Source organism: Phacochoerus africanus, chromosome 8, assembly GCF_016906955.1.
Source record: "Phacochoerus africanus isolate WHEZ1 chromosome 8, ROS_Pafr_v1, whole genome shotgun sequence".
In the NCBI taxonomy this organism is placed as follows: Eukaryota; Metazoa; Chordata; class Mammalia; order Artiodactyla; family Suidae; genus Phacochoerus; species Phacochoerus africanus.
The window spans coordinates 6,634,917-6,648,212 of NC_062551.1; the positions used below are offsets into that span (position 1 = coordinate 6,634,917).

Here is a 13,296-nt window from a genome sequence, read left to right on the forward strand (position 1 = left end):
GAAGTTATACAGCAGATTAAGTCCTATGGCCACATTTCCTCAACTATCAGATGCATGCCTCTTGCAAACTGAGTCTTCCTTGAATGCTGCACTTTTTTTTTCCCCTTTCAAAGTGCTGTTATTAAATCAATGAAGCATCGTACTCCCAGCGGTATCTTAAAATAGAGGAAACACAGTTGTCATCGGAAAGTGTAGTAATTCCCGTTTGCCCAGGCTCTACGCCGGCGAGGCGCCTGCTCTGTGCTGGGGTCCAGAGCCATGCCCTCCACCTCATTCTAATGCCTGGAGGTCAGTAACCGGCCCGAGGTCACGAGGTAATGCTGACAGCCATGGCCCCGGAGCCCAGCAGTCTGGCTCTGAATCTGTTTTTTCAGCATAGCAAACTGTGTGCTTTGGGCTGCTGGGGTTTTGTGGCCTGTACACATGTGGGGCTCCGGGGGGCCAGTGACTCAGGCAGGCAGCAGAGTTAGAGAAGGAAAAGCTGTCAGACCCGCATCGTGTTCTGAGCGGCCCGAAGATGAAAAAAAGGCTCCTAGATACATAAACCCTGCTTCAAGAAGACCTCCGGGTCGGGTGGGAGGTCCTGCCCTGAGCAGGGGCCAGGAACACCTCCCGGCTCCCCGCAGGCAGCCCCTGACCGGCCCCCGACCCCCCCATGACCTGGCAGCTGGGCTGTGCGGACAGCAGGAGGTCTGGAAGCAGATCGGGAAGAACAGGGTCCTCATTCATGAGCGTGTTTATGAAGGAGGCAAAAAAATGTGTGTCAACTGCATGATGAAACTCAAGCCCTTAGCGCTTAATGAGAAATATGAGTCAGGGCCGGAGCTGGCACAAGAACCTGGGAGTTCCAGGTGTTTGCTGAAAACAGCCGGAGCCGGGGGCCGAGGAGGAGAGCAGGGCCGTCTCTGGCCTGGCGGGCCCCCTCTCAGCCAGGGAGGGGAGACCCGGCCACGCCGGCCTGTCCCTCAGAAGGCGGACCACCACCCCTGGGAGAACGCGGGGACTCCTGCAGCCTTAAAGAAACTGAGATGTGTTCTCGAAGATGCTCTCTGTGCAGAATTTGGAATCTGCTCTGGTCAGTGTAGGTGGGGGTATCGCTAAATGCAGTGGGGTCTCTGCTGCTAGAACCACGGTTAACCTGAATGGACCCCCTGCAAGGCTTTCCCCCTCCTCCCCAGGGCCCAAGTATTTGGGAACGGTGGATCCGGGGTCTCCTTCCAACATGAGAAGCCACCGCGTTACATGTGCATAGGGGTGTGTGCCTGTGTGTGTGTGCACGTGCTCACCCTCACAGACAACACCGGCCTTACTTTTAGAGCATGGGGGGGCACCCTGAAGCTCACCAGCTCACCAGGCAGCTGGCAGGTGGCCTCCCCCACCTGGACCACGAGTGTATTCCAGGCGGCATGCTGATGACCAGAGCGCAGAGCAAATGCTGCAGAGCCAAGCAACGATGAAGCAGAGACTCAGTGCAACCCCGGCAACGGCGATGAGCCCCAGAGGACAGCCCTCCCCCCCCAGATGGAGGGACCCTGCTGCCTGCCCCCCGCAGATAGGCACAACGCATGGGTCAGACGTGACCACGCTGTCACCCCCCTAATCACTCAGAAAACACCCGTCTCCCATCACCTACTGCACCGGCAACGCCCATCCCTGCGAGTGGGGCCGTGTCCTCCTGGGAAGCACAGCGCTCGTGGGAGCCAGAGGGGGTGGCACCTGCTGGGTTCTCCAGGCCAAGCTGGTCCACGGAACTGCAGGGCTCAGCGCAGGGCCAGAGGGAGTGGACAGCAAGGCCCCTCTACATGGGGTGCCAGGAACCAGGGTTCTGGGGGGCAGCGGGTAATAGTGTGAATGGGGAACTGGCAAGTCTCTTGGGGATCAGAGACGATGACACCCCTTCCATTCTAGGGTCATACAGCCGAGGCTCAGGGAGGGGCAGGCGCCCCACTCAGAAGCTGGGCCACCCGGGGCAGATTGGGTCTCCTGCTACCATGCCACACCCTCCCTGCCCATCTGAGGAGGCTGCGGTGGGGGAGGGAGGGGGGGAAGGGGGGGCATGCCGGCACCTGACACTACACACCAAGCACACAAAGCATGCAAGGATCACACACTCACATGCTGGGTAATGGGCATAACCGCACACATACACAGAAACACACACACACACTCCATCATGCACAGAAGCTCACGCCTACACATCTGCACTCTCAGCCACTCATGCCCCAAAGCAGCAAGCACACAGACACAACCACGCTTGTGCACTTATACTCACAGGCACTCACAACATACATACTGACCCGTATAGAGATAGTCACATGTGTTCCACACCCAACTCTTACATGTGTACACACACACAAACACACACACACAAACGCACGCACACTCGGGCAACCACCCATGAGCTCTCATGCCCTCATACATCCTAAGGCTTTTACACTCACACAAGGACAAACTCAGAGTGAGCCCACAGCCCACATAACACACAGAGATGGCTGTGCCCTCAGAGACACACCCAGGTACCCATGTCTCAAGCACAGCCTGGCAGGTGTACCCACACATTCTCACTCACGGACACATGCGTGTATGTTGCACGTGTGCGTATACCTTACACGTGTGCCCAGATCCTCACGCCCATGTGTACGTGCACAGCCCTGCGTGCACCCCACACTGACACATGCATACCCCAGATGAGTGCCCTTACACCCTACACCAGCATCCTGTGCACATGTGCACACTCCAGCTCGAGTGGGGGGGCCCAACACACCTCTGAGGATGCCCCCCCCACCCCCCCGAGGGTGCCGGGCAGCGAGGGGTCACTCACAGCAGCTTGAGGATCTCCACGTAGCAGCCGAGGGTGCGGTCGGCCTGGGGGCCCAGCTCGATGCTCATGGTGCTGCAGGCGGGGCTGACCATGAGGCAGTCGATGAGGTTGGGCTCGCTGTCGTTGCCCGCGCTGGCCGTCAGCGCCGGCTTGGCAGTGCTGGCGGGCTCCACCTCCACGTGGATCTCGCTGGAGGCCACGACCACCGACTTGAGCCGCGCCTCGGACAGTGTGGCTTCCTGAGACACCAGGTCCGGGCTGGGGTGCAGAAGGCGCAGAGGTAAGGTGGGCTTCCGGTCGCAGGGCTGCTGGCAGCCGTTCCGGATCTCCTTCAGGCTGGGGGAGTTGTCGCGGCTGCAGGAGAAGCGGAGAGGGGCATGAGCTGGGCCCCGGCGGGGGTGACAGAAGCCACCAGCCATCATCCAGTGGGTGCTGCCGAGAGCTGAGCAGCCTTCTGCTAAGTGGCCCTGGAACCCCTCGGACTTAAGTGAGCTGGTGCTGCCAGTGAGGGAACAGGCTCGGTCTGGGGGCATGGCTTGAGGCTCAAGGCCTTGACACAGGGAGAGGTGGAGGTAGCATGCAAACCAGGGTGCCATCGCTAAGGCACAGGCTGACGGCCCAGCACACAGCAGGTGTCAACACATATGCGTGCAATGAACTGTGAGTGCAAGACCCACAAGGCCCTTGCTGGCATCCGCCTCCACCGAGACGCCTTCCCTCCTCACCTTCCTGACTCCTTTCTGACCCGTGAGACCTACCAGCATTTCTGCTTCTAGTTGCTTCCTGCAGCCTCCCTCCCCCTGATGCCACAATGTCCTCCTGGCAAGGTCCAGGCCCCACCCCTGCCAGCTGAGAAACGAGTATCTGCTCTCCACCTGGGAACCCACTTCAAAGGGATCCCAAACCCGATTCTAGTCCCCTGGAGTCTGCAAGTCCCTCCTGTGTGCAGCACCCCCAGCCTCTTGGCTAACCCCTCAGTTACAGCATCCCCACTGCCTGGAGGAATGATGTGTGTGCAGGGGGTTACTAGGTGTTAAGAGGGTGCTATGGCATCACTGAGGTCACACGTGTTTGGGAGATGCTGGGACAAACACAAGGCAATTAGGCCTGTTTCCTGCAGAACTTGTCAGAGCTTTGAGGCTGGGTAAATGCCTCCTACCAGGAGCTTCCAAACATTACAGGGAGGTGTGTCAGAACAAAGGTAATTCTAGCCATAGGTTCCCACGGCTGGTGCCCTGGGGTTGGCACACTGCAAAGTGCTATTACACAGACCACCCAGAAGTCTCAGATACCTATGAATGGTAGGTATGACCAGCCCACATTACAGGTGAGGAAAGAGGCTATCAGAGGTCAAATGATCACACTGCTTGCAAAGTGGAGGGGACCGGGATTCAAAATTAAGTCTCTGCACTTTTAAGAACCTGGATGAGCCCAGGCAGGTCCTCCTCCTCCATGAAGTTTTCCCTGATTTCTTCTATCTGCTGCCCTCCCCATTCCTGCCCCAGTACCAGAGCTTTTCATCCCTGGCTGGACACCAGTGTCCCTTGTGGGCACTTCTAAGCATTCTGAGGTCCCATTAGGTCACAATCTCTTGGGTGGAGTCTGGACACCAGTGGCGGTAGGGCTCCCTGCATGTGCAGTCAAGGCTGAGCCCACTGCTCCAAGAGACTCAGGGCACGATGCATGATCCCAAACAGCTGCCCGTCCACTCCCTCCCTGAATGTGCCACACGCATGTGCCCGTGCAGCCAAAGAGACTGTGTGCGTGTTCTGTGTGCACAAGGACTGGGCTGAGCAGAGGACTCACACGGACCCAAATGCACGCGGAGGGCCTGAACTCGTCCGGCATGTGCCATGAGCCAGGCCTGAGCTGAGCCCACCAAGGATGTTTGATAAATACACTTGAAACTTTGCTGGGGAAAAACAAAACCCATCGGGCTGAAGTCCGAGAGTTCTAGGGCGGATGGAAAACTGTGGGTGGTCTGGTGGGGGAGGCGGCGGAGCCGGCTCCTAAATACTCGGCTCCATCCCCTTCGCCTTTGCCGGGATTTAGGAGTGGGTTTTCAAGGCTGTTTGGCTCAGATGGGGTGATTTTCCAGCGAGCTACGCTAACCTGGGTCAAGCTGTCTGTTCCCTGGTGGGAGGACACCATGTGCACAGAGAGCTCTGCGGACGGGCCCAGAGGACAGCATGGGCTTTATCTTCCAGGGACTGACCAACGGGCTGGGATGGACCTGAGCCCGGGAAAGGTCTCGAAGCAAGATCTCCTGGAGGAATTATTGCATCACTTGGAACCCAAATGGCAGTGGGCTCCCAGGGGGCTGGGCTGCTCTGAGCAGGGAGCCGGGAGGCAGCAGGGGCCACCTCAACCTCCCCAGGCCCCCACCTGGGGCACCTTGTGGCCGCCCCCTAACCATATCCCCAAGGTCATGTTTGGCCCCTGGAGCAGCAGCCAGAGGGGAACCTGGAAACTGACATCTCATCGAGTCCCTTCTCTACTTAAAACCCACCTGCGACCACAAAGCCCTTAGAATAAAACCTCTACAACTGACAGACGGGCACCGCTCTGCCACTCAAAGCATGGTCACCAACCAGCGGCATTGGCACCGGTGGGAGTCTGCAGGCAGCAGAGTCTCGGGCCCTGCCCCGGACCTGCTGAGCCTGGGTCTGTAAATTCAACCCGACCGCCAGGAGCAGCTCAGCAAGGGGGCTATGAGAAGCTCAGCCGTCTCTCTGCAGCCTGGCCTTCCTCTCTCTGCTGGGGGACCCTCGGTTCCATTCACTTCCTCCCCTGCGGTGGCCTTCAGTATGGAGCAGATCACCTGCGTTGGTTGCTAAGATGCAGATTCCTGGGGGCCTGGCCTGGAAATGCTGCATCCAGGAGCCTGCAGCAGCCCAGGGGCCTCTGAAGCAGATGCTTATAGACCACAGGTAGGAAACGTGACTAAAGGCAGCTCCACCTGCACCGCCAGGCCTTACACGTGTGGTTCCCTCTGCCTGGGTCGTCCTGTCCTGCCTCCTGCCTTGCTCTCAACTTACTTAGCACCTCCCTGCAGGATCCCTACCTCACCCTCCAGGGCAGGGGTTCTCAACTCCGGCCACAGTCTCCACTTGCCTGTGTTAAAGGATGTAGAAACAAACAAACTGATGCCAGGACCATCCCGATTCCATCAGAATTGCAGGGCATGGGGCCCAGGCACCTTTTTTTTCCCTTCTCTTTTTTTCTTTTTGAAGATATAATCAGTGGTATGTTGGTAAATGTCTAACTACCAACTCTCCAGAAAAAAGGAGCCTGATTTGTAGTGTTTGCCAATTGCCTTGCTGTAAATGCTGCCACCATGCACGCTCCCAACGTGCCAAGCCTGACTGTGGAGCTGGGAAGAGGTGTGCTTCCAAATGGGCCACGGGGAACTGCGGGCCGGGTCAGTCCATGGGTCTCAGGAGCAGGATGGGACTGTCATGCATTCTCTGGTGTAATAATCAGCCAGCAGACCAGGGGTCCTCCATCCTGACCTGTGTGACATCCGGGGCCCCATAGTACCCATGATCCTGGTTGGGGGTTGCCCTGGGCACAGCATCACTGAGCTCTACTCACTGGAGGCCAGAAGCATACCTCCTGCAGCCCCAGAAGTCTCCAGACATTTCCAGTTATCCCCTAGGGTCAAAGTTGCCCCCAGCTGAGAACTACTGACCCAGATCAAGATGGGAAACAGGTCCAAGAGCCTAGAAGCTTCTCACGCCTGTCCACCCCAAAGGTGGCCCCTAATCTGGACGCTGTTGCCACAGATTAGCTTTGCCTGTTCTTGATCCTCAAGAAACCAGATTCTAACGGTATGTATCATCTGGGCCTGGCTTTTTTTGCTCCATATTACTTCTGTGAGATTAATTCATGGCTTTCTGGTTGCACTGGTCCATTCCTCCTGCTGCCCTGAGGTATTCCTTCGTGTGAACAGACCACAGCTTATCTGTCCTACTACTGCAGGACACTGAGGGTGAGGCAGATTTCAGTTTGGGGCTGTTACAAAAAATGCTGCTATAAACCTGCCTGTACACATCTTCTGATGAATATGCCAAGGCTCTGAGGAGCTGGGTCCCAGGGTTTCTGTTTTTAGCTGCAGGTGGGCTCACTCTGATGGGCAGCCAGGCTGAGACTCCCTGCCATAGACGGTGTTAATTATGCCTCTGGCTTCTTTCATCACAGCCCCAGATTAAACCAGACCATCACCGTTAGCTTTCTTACTCCCCACCCATCCACCCACTGCCACACCATCCCCTCGGGGAAGGCAGGGGCCTCATGGGCTGGTTCACTTTTGTACCTTCAGCACCTGGCACATGATGGACCCTCACTAAAACACTGTTGAAAGGATGAGAGAAAGACCAAGGCTGGTTCTTGCTGTCCCCAGTCCTCTATCTGTGCAATGCTATGCATGGTCCCTAATTCTGGTTCTTTCCATCACTGCCCTTCTCGTAGGGTGGGAACTGGGAGACAGATTCTATTCTGCCTCCTGCCTGTGAGTCAGGGAAGCTCTGCTCCAGGGTATCCAGGCAGAGCCCTGGAGTCGCAGAGGGAAAACTCTGGGAGGTACCATTTCCTGCTCCAGCCTCACATCCAGAGTCCCAGCTCAGGGGTCTACGGAGCAGGCCTGGGAGGCTAAGCTGAGTCAGAAGCTTTAGGAGGAAAAGGAGCCTGAAAGTGTGTGACACTTCTGAGGCCCTTCCTACTTCCCTGAGTTTGCAATGCATACAAATCAGCTCCAAAGCTACAGGGCAAGGGCAAGTGGCCATTGGCGTACAAAGCAGATGCCACGGAAGGCTGTACAGGGCGTGCTACTCTCAACCTCCAACCTCCCCCTCCGCCTTTTTTTTTTTTTTTTTGCTTTGAATATGACATGCCATGGGGCACAGAGCAGGTACTTGGAAGCGACTGGCATGATGACATCTTCACGGTGTCCCATTTGCAGAGGTTTTTAGTGATGCCCCTCTGCCTTTTCTTCAAGGCCTGAAATACACTCCTGCTGTGTCCCCAGCTCCAGCGGTGCCTAGACACATTCTGGTCCTCTCGGAGTTGTGCAGTGCACCACCCGAACAACTGGTCAGGGCAGCTGCAGCAGATGCCATCTGTGCCCTGCACGTCGTACCATCTCTAAGGATTCCAGAGATCACCCTCATAAGTTTTGCAACTAATGACATCCACGTCACTCTGCGTCCCAGGAGCCACTCTCGATCCGGGAAGAATGGCACTGGTAAGTGACTGCCCTGGCGTCATCATTCCTCAGGGGAAGGACTCTGAGGATGTCCCACACCGTCTCCCGGGAAGTCCCCGGGGGAACGCACAGGTGCCAGCAGGGGTCACCACGTGTGAACACAGATTCCACGGGCTGCCGTTCCTTCCCTGGCTCCCTTCCTCCTCTTCCTGGGGTTACATCCTTGATACGCTGCTGCACCCAAACCCGGGAGGACCCGAGACCCTGGCTCTGTCCTGCTTTCTAGGAGCTGGGTGGTGAGCCATCTTCAGAATCCTGAAGACTAGGACACCTGTTGCTAAAGCCAAGTCAACATGCTGGCCTTGCAGCCCTGGCGTATTGTTCAGTGTTTGCTTTTCCAGTCACGGCCCTGGGTTCAGGGCCCGGGCACCAGGGAGCCCAGGGGACTTGGCAAACACACCTGAGGCAGGTCCAGTCAGGGCCACTCCCCCTCCCCGCCTGGTCACATGTGTACAGGCCACCGTCCCCGATGGTCGCATGGCCCCCACCCAGTGATCCTGGTGGCAGTGGTCACTGACCTGTTGATGAACTCTTCATAGCAGGAGTAGATGGCGGCCAGGCACACAGCCACCAGGTTGGGCAGGACCCGGGGGTGGGGGCAGTGCCCCGTGGGGCCGTGCATGCTGGAAAAGAGCAGAGGGCGGGTGAGGAGGTGGCTGCGGGAGGGTCGCCCACGGCAGGGGGTGGGGCAGACTGGGGGGTGGGATGGGGGGGTGCTCTAGTCCTTTGCTGGGAAGCTGGCAACACTGGGGTCTGGGTTCTGGCTCTGCCATGTGCGGCAGCGGAGAACAAGCTCCAGACCACGGGCTGCAGATCCAGGGAGTCTGGGTTTGAGCCCAGTTGAGTGGCTCTTTCCTCAGCTATAATTGGGGGACATTGGTCCCCTCCTTAATGGGTTACAATAAGGACCCAGTTTTCTGATTTGTGGGAAGACCCAGCATACGGTGGCCATGTGTCCTGGGACTTTTATGCCCGGTGCTTCTGGAATAATTATCCCTGTCTCATTTTCCTCTCCAAGTGGCCTGCTTTGAAAGAAAAGTTACGATGGTCACCCTGGCCCGGCATGGGGTCCTGGATACTTGCTAACAAGGTCTCTGGAAATGTCAGCTACTGTTATTAATCACAGCCAGCTCTGTGCCTCAGTTTTCTCATCTACTGCAGGGCTGCTTGGGGCCCGGGGATAAAACCTATAACATTCCCGGAAAAGCACTGAGGCCGCTGGGACCAAGAAGCCTAACCTGAAACAATTTTGTAAACCATCGCTGGGAACGTCACCGAGGCTCCAGCAGGAGCCCAAGTCCTTTGCGTTTGGGAATGCTTTGTGAGTTTCAGGTACGTATGTGTATTCAGGAAGTATGTGGCAGCTTTGAAACCGGCCTAAACATGCTCTTTCCATTTTCTTAAAAAATTGGAAGAGTCACAGAGGTGGCTGCTAACATTCCCAGCATGCACTGTTCTTGGCGTTTACACCTGTCAGCTCACTGAGGCCTCAGGTTACCTGGGTGAAGTAGGGACGGCATCTTACAGATGAGGAAACTCATACACAGAGAACAATTTTAAAAGGCAAAGCAAAAGCACCCCCACCTCCCCACCCCAAACACTGGAAAGCAGGAATCAGAACATCTGGCTTCCTCTAGGCCAGGTCTATGAAGGCAGCACCCCCACCTCCACCCCAAACACTGGAAGCAGGAATCAGAACATCTGGCTTCCTCTAGGCCAGGTCTATGAAGGCAGCTGTTCAAGTCCCCAGGGATGGCTCTCGAGGGCCACCCAGAAATGGTTCCTGACACACCCGCCATCCAGAGGGGGGACCCGTGGAGATACTCTCATTATTTGGGACTGTTCTCATTTCCTGAGTTCCTACTGAACATCCGGCACTGTGCTCGGGGCTTCTTCTTCTTTAACTGCCAGCAACCCCCGGACAGCAGAGAAACAGGCCCCGGGAGGTCCCGGCGCTGGCTCAACTCAGACCACACGTGCTCAGGCGGACCCAGGCGGCGCTCGAAGAAGACGGCCAGCCTGGGGCCTCTGAGCGCCGGCAGCGCCTCTCCAGGCTCGGGTGGGGTGAGTGGCTGCGGGTGCAGAGGAGAGCCGGCGCCCTGCCGGGAGACCCACCTCTGAATGAATTTCTTCACCACCTCCATCCCCGCGTTGAGCTCGTTCAAGGCGAGGATGTACTCCTGAGTAAACAGCCTCAGTCGCGGGCACTTCCCAAAGTCCTGCAGAAAGAGCAGAGGGCAGGAGTGGGAGACACTGCAAAGGAGGCCAGGCGGGCAGGGGGCGGGGGGACCCACTCTGCCCTGAGATGCTGGTGCAGGAGCGACCGGGAGACGCAGCCATCTCCTCGCTAGAAAGCACACACTTACCAGTGGGCAGAACTGGCCTGGGAGCCCTCTCTAGCTCACGCCCTTTGATGGCTGCTCCGGGGTGGGGGTGGGGTAGGGTGGGGGGCATTCCTGGCTCTTGCTGCCCACCCACCAGCAGGGCACCAACCCATCCTGGGCAAGGGCAGGGTGTGCGTGCCACCCAGATGTGCTCGGAAAGGAGCTCAGCCAGAGCTTCCCTTCTGCTCGGCCACGCGGATGCCTGCAGTTGCCCAGCTGGCCTCCAACTATGACGAGCCCCTACTCCACAGCCCCGGGGGATTTATGGGCCCCCTGCTGCGTATGGGGTGTGCTTGTGTGTGGTGGGGGGGCATGGTCTGGGAGAGCAGGTGTGGGATCTAGACAGTGGGCGCTGGGGGGGAGGTGGCTGATGTGTGGCTGGGGGGGAGTCTCACGGGGGGGCGGGCAGAAGGATGGAGGTGAGGTCACCTGTGCGACATGGAACCGTCCCATCTCCCCCAGCTGGCTCAGCAGGGGCCACGGGCACTGGTATCTCACCTGCCGAAGCCTGACGAAGAGGCACTGAGCAAGGACAGAGGGGCCCTGTTGCTACAGCAGAGCTCAGCTAAGAGGGGAAAGGCCAGCCTCTGAGGTGGCCACCGGCTCAGGGACTTGTTAGGAGAAGAAACGGATGGTGCCAGAGAGAGAGAGGCGTCGGCCGGGGAAGGACTGCATCCCGTCCCACGTCACGCTGGGGACCCGGCGGTGCAGGCATGGCGTGACTGCACTTCTAAACCTGCGTGCTGGGGTGTGAGCGGTGAGGGGCAGGGCGGTGATGAGGCTGACCAGCAGGACATCCAAGGGAAGCCTGGTGGCCTCCAAGCTCCTGTCCCTTCTCCTGTCCCTGCTCAGTAGAACCCATTTCGTAAAAAAGCCCATGGAGACTTTCCTTGTGGATCTAACGGACCCACAGGACCTCGGGAAAGCTCAGCGTGGGACGTGCTCCTCCCACGCCCTCCTGCAGCTCACGCGAGCGAGTTCCTAGAGCTGCCTGATGCTTCTTCACCTGGAGTGAGAGGCGGAATCAAGATCCTCGGGACAATGAGGGGCTCGTTTGCTTCCATCCTGCCTGCTAGGGACACGCCTTTGCACAGGCGGGCAGCAAAAGCCACGGAGAAAGCTCGAGTCTACACACGTGCGTGTCCTGTGCACAGCCATCCACAAACATGTACATACATGCCCACCCCTCACACACACACACATGCACACGCACAGCGCACTGGGCTAGATGGCAAGGCGCCTGCATGAGGAGAAGCGCGAAGCCTGACTGTGCTTTTGAACTGAGGACGATGCCAGAACTCCTGGGAAAAGGCTAACAGCAAAGCTGTGTGGCCTTGGGCAGCCAGGTCCTGGCAGGGCCCACGGTCCCCACTGTGGAATGAGGGCAGGAAGAACTCATCTCTAAGCCCCTTTCACCTCTAAAGTTTTAGGATTCTATGAAAACTGCTTCAGCAAAACCCTACTAACTGCCCTTATCTTTGCCATGAGATTTTTGGATAGTCAAGGTCATTTCCCTGAAAATTACCATAAATCAGTCTAGTGGCCTTTTCACATGTGAGTGAGGGACATTTTGCCTCTTCGGCAAAGCCAAATAATGCTCCCCTCGGAAACCAGGAGGTCAGATCCCCCAGTGGTCCGCTGGGGACCACAGTCACATCTGTTTGCCTCCTTTGCCGCAAGAACACGCCAACGAGAGGCCTGTGAGCCCAGGGACCGTGGCCCTTCTTAGGGAGGCAGCTGCTGTTTGGACTCTGCAGGGGAGCATTCCCAAGGACGGCTTCCGTTTGTATCGAATCTTTACTTCAGTCCAGCGAGTTAACCCTCTTTAAGACTCAACCTAGATTCAGTTTGCTCATCCATGAAATGGGCCACGCGATATACTCACAAAAAAAGGACTCAGACAACAGGGGAAGCTCCAAACTCCCAGATCACTGTGGTGGCATGCGATGGCCCCACTCCCCCAACGTTCAGGTGCTCCCGTAATGAGAACACTGTTCACGCTATGTTGGCAGGCCTGCGGCTGGAGGCAGGCTAGGGACACTCGCTTACCAGTGACCGGACACCCCATGCCAGCTGAGCCATCACTAAGCCATAGGGAACACTACGTGGGGGACAGCAAAGGCCCACTGTGAGCCACAGTCACTACCCGACATCCGTCTCTTCTTCTGCAGGGGGCCTGACCCCTCGGTCCCGTCTCCAGTTCCCTCCTGGCACAGTTCATGGTGTGTAAAGCCGGAGCACGCAGGGGATGCTCTTTGCAAGACAAGTGAGGATTTGTGCCTGAGGGGCCCCAGTTCCTGCCAGGCCACAACAGGTGCTATAAACTCTGGATCTGCCCTCAGCCGTTCTGATTCTTACCCAGAAAATTACCCCACAGTCAACATGCTGGGCCTGTGCAAGTGATCAGACATGAGACGTTGCATGGCTAAGTCAGCGCTGGGAGGCCGCCTGAATTTCGACGTTTCCCCCTTTGAAGTCTGAGGTCCTAAAGGAACCCTTATTAAACAGTCTATCAACGACCATGGACTGTGCCTGAGGAGGCCTGCCAACACCCTCCCATGCCCCTGGGGCAGGGACACCCTGGGGTGTGGCTCTGTCATTGACAGGCTGTGAGGTGTGATGAAAGGCGGCCCTTGCAAAAGAAACTCCAGAACCTGTGCTCTGGACCCAGAAAGGGCACCGCCCTCCCCTCACACCCCATCCACATTGATTTGAGGATCAGGGGCCTTTTCTTCCCAGCTGGAGAAGCCAGAGAGCGCCCATAAACTATTAAAGGCCAAATTAAGGCCGCACCCTCCCCCCACAACCCACCAGGGAACTCTCTTTAT

The 13,296-nt window shown here is 57.4% G+C and overlaps 1 protein-coding gene across 4 annotated transcripts in view; it reads right to left on the reverse strand.

Moving 5' to 3' along the window:
- The window catches only part of CMIP (c-Maf inducing protein), a 228,883-nt gene that overhangs the window by 19,990 nt on the left and 195,597 nt on the right, over positions 1 to 13,296 (reverse strand). For all 4 annotated transcript variants that reach the window (XM_047789045.1, XM_047789046.1, XM_047789048.1 and 1 more), the window contains 3 exons: positions 10,200 to 10,303; positions 8,603 to 8,707; positions 2,822 to 3,175 (listed from right to left, as the gene is read on the reverse strand). In XM_047789045.1, coding sequence (XP_047645001.1) covers positions 2,822 to 3,175; positions 8,603 to 8,707; positions 10,200 to 10,303 — 563 coding nt within the window. The remainder of the gene's footprint in view (positions 1 to 2,821; positions 3,176 to 8,602; positions 8,708 to 10,199; positions 10,304 to 13,296) is intronic.